Raw genomic sequence first — 17,913 nt, forward strand, 5'->3', positions numbered from 1 at the left:
CTTCCCGAAGTGCCCAAGTGGCGTGGGAGCGTGGGGGGTGTCGCTCGGCGCCCGTTTGCTCCGTTGGGCAGAAATGAGGGACGTTTCCACGTGTATAGAGCAGACCAGCAAGGAATGACTATATTACCAAAATCTCCAGAAAGAGGGTGGTTCACTGGGCCGCGGGAGTCAGTGCCGCGCCAAGTCTCGGCCAGCCTCCCCCACACTATCTCAGATATGCATTATTCCGACACGGCCTTAAAGGGGCAGTCGCAGAGATAGGCTCTAACTCTTAAAGAGACAGGAAGATCGATTGGACTGAGATTCCTAAAAGAAGCAGGTAAGGATCCTGGGTGGCAGGACTGTGCTTGTAACGTTAGAATCTCCTCTGGAGAAGCTTGGATGCCTTGGAAATTTAGGAATTAAGAGAAAATTCGAAAAATGGAAGAATGGGGTAATTTTCCCAGCAGGGCTTGAAGTAACAGCTAGGGGGCGGGGCTTCTGGATTCTGGGGTAGCGGGAAACACAAGAGGAGGAGCCTGAGGGTCTGGGGGGCGGAGCCTATGAAGCGGGACTCGCGTGGAACTGGAACTGTGCGGACGAAGGGGCGGGGTTCGTGGATCAAAGCAGATTCGTAAATGCTCTAGGGGATCAAGTCTAGTGCTTGAGAAATATCCCCTATGGCTTTGAGTAAGGGTGAGGGGACAGAAGTTCTCATTGTCGACCCCTCCTGCCCCGAGGCGCCTATAAACAGCCGCATGTGGGTGCGGATTTGGGGGACATGCCCACGCCCCTTCCCACCAGAACTGCACCGCGTGGGGCGGCGGGTGGAGCTTCGGGACAGTGGCTAGACAGGGTGACCCGACTGCATTCCTGGCCAGTGTGTCAGCGCCGCTTCCCGCCCCCTCTGCGGAGATTTTGGATCCAACTCCAGACATGGGGTTCCCCCTTCCTCTGCGGCTTTCCAGAGGGTCAAGGGGAATGGGAAGTGTTCTTTCCGCCTGGGATCTCCAAACAGTGACCCGCGTGTGGGAGAGAGAAACTTTGGGGAGCCACCCCTTATGGGCTCCGAGACTACAATTCCCAGAGGATCCGAAGCCTCGAGGCGCCGGACGTCGGTCGCGCCTGCTACTGGGGATTGTAGTTTAGCCCTATTGGGCTCTTGCTGGAAAATCCTGGGATGTTCATTCCGCCGCTTTTCACCCACCCGGAGATTGAAATTCAGAGACCCAAGGGGTTACAGATTTGGCCTTAAATCTGTGGATTGGAGCCTGTGACTTTCCCTATGCTCCAATTTTCCACCCCTTTAGTGGCGTCCAAATCTTCACTCAGGAAAGGGGAAACTGAGCCTGGAGGGGTGAGGAAGGGCCCAGGAGTTCGTCTTCTGCTTCTACCTGAGGTGGGAGTCTCGACCCTTCTGTGTCTTGCTGGCTGGATCACCTTTGGCTTCTGGGCCTTGCTCTTCCTGTCTGTGAAATGGATTTAGAGTGAATATATATGGGAATGTCTGCGTCCTGCCCCTCTGGGACTACAAGTCCCAGGGTGCTTGACGCGATCTCTGCCCGCCCCCCCCCCCGCGGGGACCCGCCTCCCTCCAGCAAGAGTCACGTCGTCTAACCTGTTCCGTGCGCCTGCCCCGCCCCGTCCTCGGCTCCCAGCAGCTGGAGCTGGAGCCGGAGGAAGACCCCCTGGTGCCAGGATCTGCCCCGGACCCGTGAGTTTCACCCTTCAGGGGTCCAGCGACCCCTAAAGAACCAGACACCATGTCCCTGGGGGAGGGAAGTAGGAGGGGACTTGGACGCCGGGTCCCAGGGCCAATTTGGGGTGCGCAGATGCCTGGGTGCCTGGAAAAGAGAACTAGGATACTAGGATGCCTGAATTACTGGGTGAAAGGAGAAGGGGTTTGGATGTCTGAGTTCTTGGAATGGAGGACTCAGGTCCAAAGGGGTCCAGTGAGACATTCAAGGAGGGATTCCTGAGTCTCTCGAGTTGCGGACTTTTGGAAGTCCGAGTCTTTGGGAAATATTAGAGCCTCAGATCCCTAAATCTTAGGCAGAAATGGGAGGCTTGGACGAGGGTGGAAAGAGTGGTTACTCTACCGTCGTCCTCCGGCTGCCTTCTGGACTGAGCCTCTAGGTCTCTGAGCAGAATTAAGGGTGTGTCGGAGATAGTGGAAACTGGTCTCTGAAATAGACCAGGACAGGTACCCTGGGTCCCTCTGGAGGGTATGCCCCTGCCCTCCCTGCACTTCCAGCTCTAGGGTGGGGGCAGGGGGGTGAGAAAACTGGGGAGGTTCTCCAATCTCCCTTGTGCCGCTGAGCGAACCCCAACATGTCATTAACTGAGGCGTCAGACCTGCCTAACCAGAGGAGGGACGTCAGCCCCAGGGAGCCCCCTGGTGGGGGTGGGGGAGCCTCCTATTGCCCCATGGGGATGGGAAACTTCTGGGGGTTTGCAGAGGTCATTCTAGAGCCTAGGGCAGAATTCCAGAATGGGGGTTTGGTCTGCCACGGAAGCATTGCACAAAGAAGAATTGGTAAACTGAGGCTTAGAGGTGACAGCAGCGTTAGGGGGGTCAGGATTTGACCTCTTCCTTCCGGTTATGGCAGCTCTCTGGGGTGGGGGGCAGGATTCCACCAGATTGTCTAGCTAAACTCCCTCCCAGAGCTCCTTGTCCTGACCCTGGAGTGAGAAATGTCACCTCTACTCCCACAGTATGACCTGAGGTATTGTGAGAGATAAGGGAGGGATAGAGGCTAATTCTGGAGGTGTCTGTCCTTGAGGCCGGGGGAGGGCAGGGGCAGGCAGACACCTCCCTCTTTCTCTCCCCCTTTTCTCCACCCCTATGCGTCATGTGGGGGGGATTAAACAGGGAGGGGGGTGTTTGCTAATGTCTGGGCTTGAAGGGCATTTGGTGGCAGCCTGAAATAAAATTAAAAATAATAATTTGGCTGCCAAAACGGCTCATGTCATGCCAGGCTCAGGTCTGGCAGGTAGACAGGACGGACCCTATTGTCTAGAGAAGTCTCAGGCAACCTCCCAAAAGTCGGACCTGGGCGTTACACCATGAAGGATGCTTGCTGACCCAGGAAAGGACTCCTCCCTACCAGTGGGGAAATTGAGGCTGGAGAGTGGACACTGGCTCTTGCCAGCTTCTGTCTGGAATCTTTCAGGGCTCTCCCTGTCCCAGTCCCCAAGTTACTGGGCATGATCACGGGGCAGAACTCAGGAATGTACAAGAGGAGTTTAGAGCTCTGTGATCCTTAGGCAAAGAAGCTGAGACCAGAGGCATTGAAACTTAGGACTTTTAAAATCTCAGAGTTGAAAGGGCCCTTTTGGGAGAAAAATGACTTAGGATCTTGAGCCCTCACTTGGCCTGACCCTGTGTTATCTTAATGAACCACCAAGAAAGGCTGTTGATTTAGAATTCTGGATGTGTGAAATTTATTTCAACACTGTAGATCAATCAGGTCACCCGATCCTCACACCCTTTTGAGGTGAAAGTATTAATTCCCCCATTATACCCAGGAGGCAACTGGTTCAGAGAAGCTAAATATCTACTGGAGGCAGAGGCTCAGAGAGGGGAAGTCCCTAGCCGGTTCCAGAGAGGGGAAAATAAGCCCCAGCCCAGGACAAAGCTGGAGGAATCTCATCTAGGTGTTCCCAGCCTATTCCGACACCCTGATTTCGTCCTTACTGAGGACGATTCCTCCAGGAAGCCCACAGGATCTTTAACCCCAAAGAACCTGGCTGGGGTGCAGAGGGGGCGTGGAGAGGAGAACCCAGGGGAGGATACCTGGGGGTGGATGGGAGCCCGCGGGACGGGGAGCCGAAGTTGGAGGGCTGCCCGGGGAAGAGGACCTGAGGGCGGAGGGCAGGGTCAGGAGCCTGGGAACAGAGACGCGGCCCGCGCCCCGCCCTCGCGCCCCGCCCGGCCCCCTCCTCTGCCCCGGGAGATGAGCACCTGCCCGGGCCCGCCGCGCATTCCCGGGCTCTGAGCTCAGGCGCTGTCCGCCCTCCCGGCCGGGATCGGGAGGTGACAGTGCGCCCTCTGGCGGTCCCGGCACCAGCCTCCAGGACAACCCCACACCCATTGCTGGCATTTCCTTAGGATGTCAGCATGGAATCTGAGAACCTTAGACTTTCGGAAATCACGCAGTCCCCCAAAAGAACCGCTGACTGTCGAATGCTGGCACTGAAGGCCGCACAAAATTGATCGTTTTTATATTTTGACAGACGCAGTGATTCCTGGGTATCCCTGAGATTCTAAAAGTCCCGAGTTTTGATTCCTATAGCCTCTACTTTCTGAGGCCTCAATTCCCAGAGCCCTGAATTCCTACTGCTCCTTCAGACCAGATGGATCCTCACAATAGTCCTAAGAGGTGAAGAGTTATTTATCCCCATCTTACAGGTTAGGAAAAGGAGCCACACTGGCCAGGGTCTGAACGAGATCCTGCCATATTTGAAAGAAGGGAGTCTGGCTCCTTTCTTGTGCTTTTATCTGCTGTAGACTTCTAAGACAGTGTGATCTCTAGAAAGTGGAATAGGAAGACAATTCTGGGCTAGCCACATTAGAGAATTCTAGAATGTTCCAAAGATAGAATCTTGGATTTAGAACTTGCCAACAATTCTCAAGTTGAGGGACTCCGTCTCTGTAGGACCTTAATTACAATCTCAAGTTCCCTACATCTTCAGAATGGAGGCCTCTTAGAGAAGGAATGGGCTTCTTAGGATAGCCTTCTCCTTCTACTATGGGGAAACCCAGGCCCCAGAGTGGAGAGGACTCATGGCCCAAGGTCACACGCTCCCACTACACCCAAATGAGCCGCCAACTCTAACAGGTTCTGTTTCCGTGGTTTCCCAGACAGAGGCTGCTATTGGCATGCCACAGCCCGCCCTGCTACCCACATCTTATGGCCAAAGCTAAGAGGTCAATGTAGCAAGGAGGTGACAGGGCTGTCAGGCGTGGTGGCTACCATGGGGATAGAGATGGGGCTGGCTTTACCGGTTCCTGGTGGCCTCCCACTGGGCCAGTGGCCACAACTGCCCATCCGCTGCTAGCCACCTCCCTGTTTCTCCTCCTAACAATGGGTCACTGTGAGCCAGGCCTCCCCTGGATGGGGACTCTTGAGGAGAAGAAACAGCAATCACTGCCCTCTGGGACTCCTCCAGTCTCGTGGAGAAGACACAGAATTAACATGTTAGAACCTGATATGAAACCCAGTTCTATAGACTTCTTGCAGGGTGACCTTGAACAAAGATTTCTTTTTTTAAATTTTTTTTTTTTTAGTTGTAGATGTACACATTCCTTCATTTTATTTATTTATTTTTATGTGGTGCTGGGGATTGAACCCAGTGCCTCACATGTGGGAGGCAAGCTCTCTGCCACTGAGCCACAACTCCAGCCCATTGAACAAAGATTTTTAAGCTTAGTAGGTGCTTTTGACCATGGAATGAGGTTTGGCGTGCAATGCATTTAGCACAGTGGCCCTGCAGTCAATTTTGGTGCTGGGGATTGAACCCAGGGCCTTGTGCATGCGAGGAAAGCTCTCTACCAACTGAGCTATATCCCCAGCCCCTCAATCTTGTTTTTATTTCATTAAACTGAAAGTAATGGGTATGGACTCTGGGATGTATTAGACAGTGCAATTATTATTTTAAATAAATACCTCTAACATCTAGCACAGCATCTTCTGGTGCCTAGCTGGCATTCAGCACAGTAACTGATAGTTGTAATTTTATTCAATGTTCATTGGCACATAGTAGATGATCAATAGATACTTGTTGAAGGAATTGATGCATTTTTATATTAATTTTTTTTTTAGTTGTAGATGGACAGCATTTCACTTATTTATTTTTATGTGGTGCTAAGGATCGAACCCAGTGCCTCACACGTGCAAGCATTCCAGAACTGAGCCACAGCCCCCCGCCTTTTTTAGTTGTAGTCAGACACAATACCTTTGTTTTATTTATTTTTTTATGTGGTGCTGAGGATGGAACCCAGTGCCTCACACGCGCTAGGCGACTGCTCTACTGCTGAGCCACAATCCCAGCCCCTTGATGCATTTTATTAGGGCAGAGATAAAGAGATGAACAAGGAACCGCTAAAGAGAGAAAAGTGTCTGAAGCCTTCTAGAACCGATTTGGACTTCTAGGTAGTGAGTGAGTGGACTGGGCTTTGAAGGAGTGGACATTTCCCATCTGGGAACTGGAAGGGTAAAGCACATCTGGCGGAAGGAACGAAGAGTAGAGGCGCCCCGCGGTCCCCGAGGGTGAGGTCTGAGACCGCTCCCCCACCACGCAGGCGCCCCGCTCCGGCCGGCACCATGGACAGCGAGGCATTCCAGAGCGCGCGGGACCTTCTGGACCTGAACTTCCAGTGTGAGCTGGGATCGGGGGCGGGGCTCGCGGGGGCAGGGCCCTGCCAGGAGGCCCGGTCCTGACCCTCATTCCCGCCTGCCCAGCGCTGGCCATGAAGCACATGGACCTGAAGCAGATGGAGCTGGATACGGCGGCGGCCAAGGTGGACGAACTGACTAAGCAGCTTGAGTCACTGTGGTCGGACTCGCCAGCTCCTCCTGGCCCGCAGGGCGGAGTCCCCCCTAGGGTGAGCCGGGTTCCTGCCCTGACCCCGGAAGCCAGCTTCTCTTCTCTCCATACCCCAGGTCGGAGGCTTGGATTTCAGTCAAGGCTGCCCCCAATGGTTGTGTAGGTCGTAGGTATTCAAGGACACTTGAAAGAGAGGACCAGGGGAGGTGGATGACCTACAGGATCCCGGGAAGCAAAGGGGCCTTTTCCCAGGTCGCGCAAACAGTGATAGGCTAGCCTCAGCCCTAAGTCTGGGCTCCGTCCCCAGCACAGCTCATCTGAGCTCGCTGTGCCAAAATTTCCACCCCGGTGCTCTCCTCTGGGTTGACCTTTGGTGACCTCTTTTGATTCCACCGCCCCCACCCCACCCCTCCGCTAATGTATCCTTTCATCCCCCAACGTCCTGCCCTCCCCACAGCTGTCCCGGTACAGCTCCAGCCCGGTCCCCGAGCCTTTCGGCAGCCGAGGGTCCCCCCGGAAGACAGCCACGGACAGCGCAGACACCCAGTTTGGACGCTCCGAGAGTGCTCCGGCCCTGCTCCCCTACAGCCCTCTATCCCCAAAGGGCCGACCATCGTCTCCGCGCACCCCGCTCTATCTGCAGCCTGATGCTTACGGCAGCCTGGACCGCGCGCCCTCGCCGCGGCCGCGCGCTTTCGAAGGCGCCGCCAGCCCCGTGGGCCGTGCTCCCTCCCCGCGACCGGGGTCAGGCCCGCTCCGCCAGCAAGGTCCCCCTACGCCCTTCGACTATCTGGGACGTGCGGGCTCCCCGCGTGGCAGCCCTCTGGCGGAGGGGCCCCAGGCCTTCTTCCCCGAGCGCGGGCCCTCGCCGCGCCCACCTGCAGCAGCCTACGACGCGCCCTCGGCCTTCGGGAGCCCCCTGCTGGGCGCGGGCGGCAGCGCCTTCGCCCCGCCTCTGCGCGCGCAAGGTGAGGCGGGGGCCCCAAATGGGGGGCGACGGGGACTGGGGTCCAGTCCCCCGTCACATCCTCATGCGCAGCCACCCGCCCCAGATGACCTGACCCTGCGCCGGCGACCCCCGAAAGCTTGGAACGAGTCTGATCTGGACGTGGCTTACGAGAAGAAATCCACGCAGACAGCCAGCTACGAACGTGAGCCAGGAAGCCCGGGCATTGGGGGCCCCGAGGCGAGGACCCCCGACCCCGGCCCTAATGATTCCTGCCCTTCAGGTCTGGACGTCTTTGCCCGACCCGCCTCGCCAGGCCTGCAGCTGTTGCCCTGGAGAGAGAGCAGCCTGGATGGGCTGGGGGCCACCGGCAAGGTGAGGGGCCAGGGACGCCAGGTGAAGGAGCTGGGGGCCTCCTGGCGGAGCCCCACGCCCTTCCCCAGGCGCTTCCTTCTTTATCCTGATTTGCACCCCTCCTGGACCCGCTCTCTCACCCCCTGGCTTCCTGCCTCCTCCTCTCCCTTCTCGCCCCTGTGCCCCTATCTCCTCCTCTTTCCCTTCTGAGTCTCTGCTCCCGGCTCACTTTCCCCCTCTGCTCTCCAGGACAACCTCACCAGCGCCACCCTGCCGCGCAACTACAAGGTCTCCCCTCTCGCCAATGACAGGCGTTCAGACGTGGGCAGCTACCGTCGCTCGCTGGGCTCCGCCGCCCCGTCAGGCACTTTGCCCCGCAGCTGGCAGCCTGTCAGCCGCATCCCCATGCCCCCCTCCAGCCCCCAGCCCCGCAGTGCCCCTCGCCAGCGTCCCATCCCCCTCAGCGTGATATTCAAGTTGCAGAACGCTTTCTGGGAGCAGGGGGCCAGCAGAGCCATGCTCCCTGGGTCCTCCGTCTTCTCCAGAGCACCCCCACCTAAGCTGCCTCCCCAGTCCCAGCCACCCCCCCAGACCCAACTGCAGCCCCAGCCCCAACCACAGCCCCAGTTGCCCCCCCAACCCCAGCCCCAACCCCAGCCTCAGCCCCAGGCTCAGCCCCAGCCCCAGGCCCAACCCCAGGCTCCAGTCCCCCAGGTCCCCCAACAAACATGGCCACCAGTGAATGAAGGTGAGTCAATAACAGGCCCCTAGAGGGCTGGGTGAAGGGAGGACAATGAAGGGACAGATTAGCTGGGAGAACCGTCTCCTTCCAGACACTGCCCTTCAGAGTGCTAGGCCAGGTGAACTTGGGCATTGGCACAGGAGCCAGGGATGGTACAGTGGTTAAGGATGGACCCTGGGGCAGACTGCTTGCTTCTACACTGTGTGACCTCAGGGAAGTCAATTTCCTTGAGTGTAAAAACTGAACAATGATAAGAGCCTATCTTATGGGAGATGGCATTAAAACCATATCGAGTCCTTGAAATAGGGCCCATTGCATAGTAATCCCTCAATAGCTATCATTTGTTATGATAATCATTAATGTTTTTTGGTAGGAGATCTGTGGAGTTAAGCAGAGAGGGTTTCGGCATCTCTCCACCACTGACTTACTGTGTGACTCAGGATGAGTTACCTAACTTGTCTGAGTATCTGTTTACCCATCTGTGAAGAGAGATGAATATCTACCTTATAGGAGGGTGAGAGGGATTATGTCATAATAGTGTTTGTTACAATGGGTGCGGTGGTGCACGCCTATTATCCCAGCAACTCAGGAGGCTGAGGCAGGAGGATCACAAGTTCAAGGCCAGCCTCAGCAACTTAATGAGTCCTCACCAACTTGCCAAGATCCTGTCTAAAAATTTAAAAAAATATATATATGTATACATGACTGGGGATGTAGTCCAGTGGTAAAGGGCATCTGGGTTCAATTCCTAGTATCAAAAAAGAAAACAAAAGTGATTGTTACTGCTCCCACCTGCTTGCTTGCTTGCTTGCTTTGGTACCAGTGATTGAACCCAGGGGTGCTTAACCACTGAGCCACATCTCCAGTCCTTCTTGTTTTTTTTTTTTTTTTTTAATTTTTTTATTGTTGGTTGTTCAAAACATTACATAGTTCTTGATATATCATATTTCACACTTTGATTCAAGTGGGTTATGAACTCCCATTTTTACCCCGTATACAAATTGCAGAATCACATCAGTTACACATCCATTATTTACATATTGTCATACTAGTGTCTGTTGTATTCTGCTGCCTTTCCTATCCTCTACTATCCCCTCCTTCTTGCTTTTATTTTGAGACAGACAGGGTCTCACTAAGTTGCTTAGGGCCTTGCTAGGTTGCTGAGGCTGGCTATGAACTTGCAGTCCTCCTGTTTTCAGCCTCCTGAGACCCTGAGATTTTAAGGTGTGCACCACCACACTCAGCTCCCACTGCCAAAGGGCAATAAGGCAGAGAGAAGAGATCATTAAATGCTGGGATTCTACTTCTGGAAGGAGTTTTCTGCCCGAGATGGTAGGAGAGGAAAGCTTGCAGATCTTGGAAAGTCCGGTCCTCATGGTTGCTAGGAGTACAGATTCTGAAGTCAGCCAGCAGTGTGACTTTGGGTAACTTAGTTACTCTCTCTGAGGTTCAGATTTCCTTCGCATAGTATGGAGATAATAGCCTAGAGGGGAGAGTTCAACAAGACCAGCATGTAAAGTGCCAGGCACATCCTAAGTGCTCAATAAATGGGAGGTGTAAATACGTATTGTTCACAGTTCAGGGAATATGTAGCCCAGAAAGGGCATGAAACTGCCCTGAGGTCACACAGAAAATAAGGTAGTGATTTCAGACCCTGGAAGTTGTGGAGAGTTTTGGGGGCCTTCAGAGGACTTGTCCTCTGATTGGGTTCTTGTTCCTGCTAGGCCTCCTCAAACCCCCTGCCGAGGCGGAGGCTGAGCCTGAGCTAGAGGGGCTGCTGACACCGGTGCTGGAGGCTGGTGATGCAGACGAAGGCGCTGTAACTCGGCCCCTCAGCCCCACGAGGCTGCAGCCAGCGCTGCCCCCTGAGGCGCAGTCGGTGCCCGAGCTGGAGGAGGTGGCCCGGGTGCTGGCCGAGATTCCTCGGCCCCTCAAACGCAGGGGCTCCATGGAGCAGAGCCCTGCCGTGGCCCTGCCCCCTACTCACAAGAAGCAGTACCAGCAGATCATCAGCCGCCTCTTCCACCGGCATGGCGGGCCAGGGCCTGGGGGGCCTGAGCCAGAGCTGACGCCCATCACCGAGGGATCTGAGGCCAGGGCCGGGCCCCCTGCTCCTGCCCCACCAGCTCCCCTACCGCCCCCAGCCCCACCCCAGAGCAGCCCACCAGAGCAGCCACAGAGCATGGTAAGTAACACAGGAGGAAACGGGTGTGTCTGCTAGCGTCTGGGGCCAGCTGCTGTAACAAAACACTCCCAAGTACATGCCTTATGTGAGAGAAGCAGCCCTCTTCTGAGGGCTAGTTCAGGAGTCTGGGAATCCAGCCTCCCAAATGATGGAGACTGAGTCGCTGGTCCCTGGGGCCAGTGGTTAAGAGCATTGGCCATAGAGCTGGGCTCACCTGTGTTTGAATCCTGGCTGTGTGCCACTTACCAGCTGTGCAGTCTTGGGTGAGACATTTAACCTCTCTGGGCCTCAGTGTCCTCATTTGTGAATGGTGAGAATTACAGCCACTGCCAGGTTTCTGTTCTGGTGACTAAAATGCTCAGGGGTCACTCCAGGTAAACTGGGCTGACTGGGCTGCGCAAAATAACCACACAAGAGACACAAATACCTTTTTCTTTGGGGTCGCTGTGACAGCTTCTCTGACCTTTTGGGTCCGCAGAAAGAGAGAGAGAGAGAGCACCCTGCTGACCCCTTTTACTGAGAAGCTATTCAAATGAGGCAAGGAGTCAGGTTTCAGGGGCTGAGTCCATCTTCATGATGTCCACTGTCAGCAGGTTGACTGACATCTAGGTAGGCCACACCCAAGGGCACAGTAAGAGAAGGGGACACACACAAGGCACTTCCATGGAAGATTCTATCCTAAACAGGGCAAGGGGTTATATTGCAAAGGAACAGGTGAGTATAGCTCCACCCATAGGGCTGTAGGAAGGCTCGCCTAGGCATGAAGACCCTAGAAGAGCGGGGCAGTCTAGCAGCATGGGTGCCTGAGGCCACATCGCCCAGCAGGGGAGTTAACTCAGTCACGTGCAAGGTTGGTCTCCCACAAGCCACCTCATGAGGTTGCTGTGAAGGTCTAGTGTATTGAGTGGGTAGAATGGTGCCTGGCACATAACTGTTAGCTGCCATTAATGTTGTCATTTGCCCAGGGGATGGTCTCTTGCCGATCTTAGTTTTGGCTGTGCATCGGGGATGGGGGCAGAGTTATAGTCAGGTGGAACTGTCCTGAACACAGTGTGGGTAGATGTGTATGGGACAGTTCCCAGAGAAGTGGGGGTGAAGCAGACACCCCAGAATGCCTGTTACCAGCCTCTCCAGGGTAGAGCCAAGGAACGAAAAGGCTCAGGGCCCTGAGATCAAGAGGGGAAGGATGATATCTCAAAATAGGAGAATTGTCCCCTCAGAGAATCACAATGTCTTGGTCACAGAGAAGCTTGAAAAGACACAAAATTCAAGAATTGAACTCAGCAACTTAATGAGGCCCTAAGCAACTCAGTGAGACCCTGTCTGTAAATAGAATACAAAATAGGGCTGGGGATGTGGCTCAGGGGTCAAGTGCCCCTGAATTTAATCCCTGGTACCCCCCAATTTTTTTTTTTTTAGATGTAGATGGACACAACACAATGCCTTTATTTTTATGTGGTGCTGAGGATCGAACCCGGGTCCTGCCTGTGCTAGGCGAGCGCTCTACCGCTGAGCCAGAATCCCAGCCCCCCAATTTTTTTATTAAGAGTAATATTTTAAATTAACACTTTCTATCGTAGAAGAATACATAAACACCTTAGAAAACATGGAAAAAAACAGTAATCAGTACCAAGAACAAAAGTCTCAGCACTCAGAACTGTGATAAACAATTTGAGTATCTCCTTCAGTCTTTTGCAATGAAATTCTAATAGTAAAATATGAAAGTTCTCATAGAATATCAGGATTGCAAAACCCTGGCCCCTCCACAATTCGAAATAGTGAAGGAAATAGTATAATTTAGCATTTCTGCAATCACAACATATTAAAAACTTGAAATAACAGGGCATACTGGTGATCCTAGCCACTCGGGAGGCTGACACAAGAGGATCACAGGTCTGAGGCTACCTTGAGCAATTTAGCAAGAACCTGTCTCAAATTTAAAAAAAAAAAAAATTAAAAGGAGATGGGATGTAGCTCAGTGGTAGGTTCTTGCCTAGCATGCACCTGGCCCTGGGTTCAATCCCCAGTACTGGGAAGAAGGAAAAAAAAAAAAGAAAGAAAAATAACTGAGAAATTGAAGATTTTGGATTCACTGCCTCTTAGTATCTCTAAATTTCAGAATCTTGCAATCATTGAAATGCTGGAGACAGCCAAGACCAGAATAACTAACACTGCATGTGCATGCACACACAAACACACACTCAGTAGAAATAAATCTTGTAGGAGGAAATGAAAAATAAGAAAGCACATGAATAACATGATGAATACTCATATCCCAAACCTCTGGAATTAAGACCTGGTAACACTTGTCATGCATGCTTCATGGCATTTTATCTGTATCTATATTTTTAATACATAACTTATTTTGTGTAGTCGTGTATATGTGTATGCACATGCATGTGTGTGCACGTGTGTCTGTGTGTATAGTGAATAACTAGCTTCCACATTCATTGCCTTGAAGGTCTAGAATTACTTGGCCACCCACTCCATAGCCTCTCAGTTACTCGCAGGTCTCAGGGTCAAGATCCAAAGATATTTGCTGTTGTAGAGTTCAGGAGGACCGGGGCCAGGACACACCTCTCCCCGGTGCGAATCCCAGCCCTCCTCCTTCCCCCTGGATACTTGGGCGATCTGGGCAGCTGCTGCCTGGTCCTTAAGCCTGTGGTCCCCGGCCTCCCCCTAATGGGTGTGCAGTACTAACAATTCCTCCTAGTCTCTGAGGTCCCCGCCCTGTCCCGCAGGAGATGCGCTCGGTGCTGCGCAAGGCGGGCTCCCCGCGCAAGGCCCGGCGGGCGCGGCTCAACCCGCTGGTGCTGCTGCTGGACGCGGCGCTGACCGGGGAGCTGGAGGTGGTGCAGCAGGCGGTGAAGGAGGTGAGGGACGCTGAGCTGGAGGTGGCGGGTGTGGGGTGACATCCACTGGACTAAGCCCCTTCCTGGCCCACTCAGATGAACGACCCGAGCCAGCCCAATGAGGAGGGCATCACCGCGCTGCACAATGCCATCTGCGGCGCCAACTACCCGATCGTGGACTTCCTCATCGCGGCGGGCGCCAATGTCAACTCCCCAGACAGCCACGGCTGGTGAGGCCTAAGCCGCAGGGGACTGGCGCGGGCATGGGCGGCCGCGCGGGCTGGCGCGACCCCCTCACGCATGCCTCCTGCGCCTAGGACACCTCTGCACTGCGCGGCATCGTGCAACGACACGGCCATCTGCACCGTGCTTGTGCAGCATGGCGCTGCAATCTTTGCCACCACTCTCAGCGACGGCGCCACCGCCATCGAGAAATGCGACCCCTACCGGGAGGGCTATGCTGACTGCGCCACCTACCTGGCAGGTGCGCCCGGCTGGGGCTCTTGGGCTGGTGCTGAACCTCCCACCTGGCTGCAACGCAGGCTGCGCCCCACAGGGAGAGGAGGACGTGGGTGCTGCACCAGTGGGATCTCTGGAGAGAGGGATGTGGAGTGGGCCACCTGTGGGGAGGGGCGTGGCAGTGGAGGGCGTGCCATTTTTAGGGAGACCTGCGGGGAGACGGGGTGGAGATGGTGCTGCTCCCCGCTTTCTACCTGCGGGGTGGAAAGTTATAGTTTCCAGCCATACCATCGACCCGGCACAGGGCTGAGCAGGTGGGCTCTCCCACCTGTCTGAGGCCGCAGTACACACCTGGCAGGTGAGAAGCCATGCAGCTGGGAAGGGCCTAAGGACTGTTGCATTTGTGGGGAGTCTAGAGGCTGTGCCATCTCTAGACTAGATGTCACCTAGTTTCCCTGAGGGAGGGCGAGTAGGGGGACCACGGGGATCAAGCGGAGGGTCCCTGCTGCACACCTGGAAGGGCAACTTGGATTGCAGTTTGGCCTTAGGGACCTTGGGCTGGAGTGATTGGTAATGTGCGCCAGGGGAACAGGGCGGTGACCCGCGTCCCGGTGTCCTGCAATGTTAGAGGCTGCCAATTCCAGCATCAGACTTCCCCTCTGGCTCCTGTCCCCTGACCTGAGCACGCACAACTCCAGTTGGCTAGGACAAGCGCCAGGGGTCAGCCCCTGTCCCCAGCCCTCCGCCGAGCTCTCACCATGGCGGTCCTGGCCTTTCAGACGTGGAGCAGAGCATGGGGCTGATGCACAGCGGGGCGGTGTACGCCCTCTGGGACTACAGCGCCGAGTTCGGGGACGAGCTATCCTTCCGAGAGGGCGACTCTGTCACCATCCTGCGGAGGGACGGGCCGGAGGAGACCGACTGGTGGTGGGCTACGCTGCACGGCCAGGAGGGCTACGTGCCGCGGAACTACTTCGGGGTGAGCTCAGAGAGATGTCCCAAGGACCTCCAGCGGCAGTTTGGGGCAGAGCTCACAGGAGAAAGGGAGGGAGGAGGACAGCCCGGTGGAATGGGTGAGGCAGGCTGGGTATCTTTGATAGACGGAGGAGAAAAGCCCCCGGTAGTAATGGTGGGGTAAGGGAAAGTCGCCCACAGTCAGGGGAGTGGGTGAGGAAGAGCCTCCCAGGGCCGGTGCCTTTGTGGGGTCCTCGCCAGTACAGCCATTGGGTTCCCCTTCAAATCTTTAATTTTTTTTTTTTTTGTACTGGGGATTGAACCCAGGGAACTTAACCACTGAGCCACATCCCCAGACCTTCATTTGTTTGTTTGTTTATCATTTGGAGACAGTCTCACTTGAGTTGCTTAGGGGCATTGCTAAATTGCTGAGGCTGGCTTTGAACATGCAATCCTCCTACCTCAGCCTCCTAAACTGATAAGTTCCCAGTTATGTGCCACCACACCCAGAGTTGATTCCAGCTTGATCAGGCATTTTTACTGGGTTGGGAGTGTGGCCTGTCTGCATGCTCAAGGTCCTGGGTTCCATTCCCAGCACTGCCAAAAAAAAAAAAAGTTTTTATTGTCATCCCTGATTATTTTGATGGGAAGGTTAAAAAGGAATCCCATCTTATCAGGATGAACCCAACTATTATGTATAACAATAAGGCTTAATAAAAAAGAATGAGAAGATTTTTAAAAAATATTTGTTTTTTAGTTTTAGGTGGTCACAATATCTTTATTTTATTTTTATGTGGTGCTGAGAATCGAACCCAGTTCCTCACGCATGCTAGGTGAGCGCTCTACCACTTGAGCCACATCCCCAACCCCCAAGAATGAAAAGACTTTTAAAAAAGAATCCCATCTTGGGTTGGGTCTGTGGCTCAGTGGTAGAGCACTTGCCTAGCATGTGTGAGGCACTAGGTTCAATAATCAGCACCATATAAAATTAAATAAATAAAATAAAGGTGTTGTGTCCAAGTACAACTAAAAAAATATTAAAAAAAAAAAAAAAGAATCCCATCTTAGTGATGGGGGAAAGTTCAAGGATTATAGCTGGGCACTGTGGCACTTGACTGTAATCCCAGTTACTTGGAAGGCTGAGACAGGAGGATTTCAAGTTCCAGAATCCTTGGCAACTTAGTTGGACCCTGACTCTAAATAAATAAATAGGCCTGGGGCTCAGTGGTCAAATGCTTCAGGGTTCAATCCCCAGTATCTTGGGGGAAATCGCATATCACAGCCATGGCAGAAGGTGGTTTTATTCTGCAGCATGAGGCTAGGTGAGGAAGAATCCATTAATAAAATCAGAGTAGAAATCTAACTTCTATAAAATTTTAGAAGATCCCCCCAGGGTTGAGTGAGGGTTCTGTTATATTTCTGCAAATAATTTTTTTTTTTTTCCTTGGGAGTGGGTATCAGAGATTGAACTCAGGGGCACTCAACCACTGAGCCACAACCCCAGCCCTGTTTTGTATTTTATTTAGAGACAGGGTCTCACTGAGTTGCTTAGTGCCTCACTTTTTCTGAGGCTGGCTTTGAACTTGAGATCCTCCTGCCTCAGCCTCTGAGCTGCTGGGATTATAGGCGTACACCACAGCACCCATCAAGAATATTCTTTTAATTCAGGAGAAGCTGGGTGGTAGGGAGAAGAAGGCATCAGTTTTATGGCAGTTTAATAGACCCAGAAGATTCCCTTCCATCTGCTGCTGAATCCAAGGCCTTGTATGGTACTTGGAGGGGACAAGAGAGTTGGGATTCTGAGTGCTGGGGGGAGCCCGGGAGGAAGGGATGGGAGATGGAGGCAGCCCACCTCCTTGGTGGGCATAGGGAAGGATGAGGGCTGGAGCCCCAATGTCTGTCTGAAGGTCTGCTCCCCTCAGCTCTTCCCCAGGGTGAAGCCTCAGAGGAATAAAGTCTAGCCGGACAGAAGGATGTTTTCCCAGGCGACAAGAGCAAGCCAGCCTGCCCTTGCCCCAGATGTCCCCCTCCACATACTGCTGTTTACCTGTGCCCCTAACTCTGCAGGGGTGGGGCCCTCACCACCATTTCTCAGCTCTTCCAGAAGCCAGTGGAGGAGAACTTCAGCCTTAAGTTTAGCAATCTGCCTTAACCGTGGAGGCCCCAGGGGTGAGGCTGAGAATCTTGGGGGCAGGAGATCCTCCACATTTGCCAAAGCAGATCCCGTCCAAAGTGCTTCCCGCCCTGACTGCCAATCACTCCTCACCCTCAGCAGCCAACCCACCATTCCCAGCTGAGCTTGGGATTTGAGACCCCCCACAACTGACTTCCCCTGGGAGTCACTCCTGTCCCTTGTCTCCCAGAAGCTCTGGGGTCTGGGGGAGACCCACTGGTTTCCACCAGGATCCTCACCCCGCCTTCCCCAGTTAAGTGCCTTCACGAAGTGCTGGTTTTATGTTTATAACCAAATGGGGGAGTTTTCTTTATAAATAAAGGTAGTTTGCACAGAAATCGACTCCCTTCTCTTTTGATCCTGTTCTGACTCAATAAATGCTCAAGGTGGGCAAACCAGTGTGGGCTTTTGTTTATTTGGTGACGTTGGGGATGGAACTCAGGGCCTCATGCAGTCTATCACTGAGCTGTGCCTCCTCCCTTGGCAAAGCAGACTTAAAATAGTCACTTTCTAGGGGAATCCCCGACCTTTCCCTTCCTCTTTTCCACGCTTCACATTCCTCTTTGTGTCTTTTATTTAGTGATATGTATTAGCAGCTTTTCACACTGTAACAAACTGCCCAAGGTAGGTTAACTTTAGTAAGAAGGGAGACTCATTAGGCTCACAGATTCAGAATCTTAGAGCCCAAACACCATGGCACAGGCCCTGGCAAGGGCTGCC

General features: G+C 53.7%; 1 protein-coding gene across 4 annotated transcripts; it reads left to right on the forward strand.

Annotated features, from left to right (window-relative positions):
- The first annotated feature begins 242 nt into the window (after positions 1-242).
- Positions 243-17,557, forward strand: Ppp1r13l (protein phosphatase 1 regulatory subunit 13 like). Of its 4 annotated transcripts, XM_071604228.1 has the most exons (14): positions 1,573-1,693; positions 4,216-4,361; positions 6,284-6,360; positions 6,444-6,586; positions 6,986-7,496; positions 7,581-7,679; positions 7,758-7,849; positions 8,078-8,576; positions 10,295-10,755; positions 13,497-13,628; positions 13,704-13,837; positions 13,925-14,091; positions 14,846-15,045; positions 16,943-17,557. In XM_071604228.1, the coding sequence occupies exons 2-14, from the start codon at positions 4,336-4,338 to the stop codon at positions 16,979-16,981; spliced, it is 2,580 nt and encodes an 859-aa protein (XP_071460329.1). In that variant the 5' UTR covers positions 1,573-1,693; positions 4,216-4,335; the 3' UTR covers positions 16,982-17,557. The 4 variants fall into 4 exon arrangements, with proteins under 4 accessions (XP_071460331.1, XP_071460329.1, XP_027801530.2 ...); XM_071604230.1 differs by lacking the exons at positions 1,573-1,693; positions 4,216-4,361 and adding an exon at positions 243-319; XM_027945729.3 differs by lacking the exon at positions 4,216-4,361 and having other exon boundaries at positions 5,805-6,360.
- The last annotated feature ends 356 nt before the right edge of the window (positions 17,558-17,913 follow it).

This window comes from Marmota flaviventris, chromosome 18 (genome assembly GCF_047511675.1).
Source record: "Marmota flaviventris isolate mMarFla1 chromosome 18, mMarFla1.hap1, whole genome shotgun sequence".
In the NCBI taxonomy this organism is placed as follows: domain Eukaryota; kingdom Metazoa; phylum Chordata; class Mammalia; order Rodentia; family Sciuridae; genus Marmota; species Marmota flaviventris.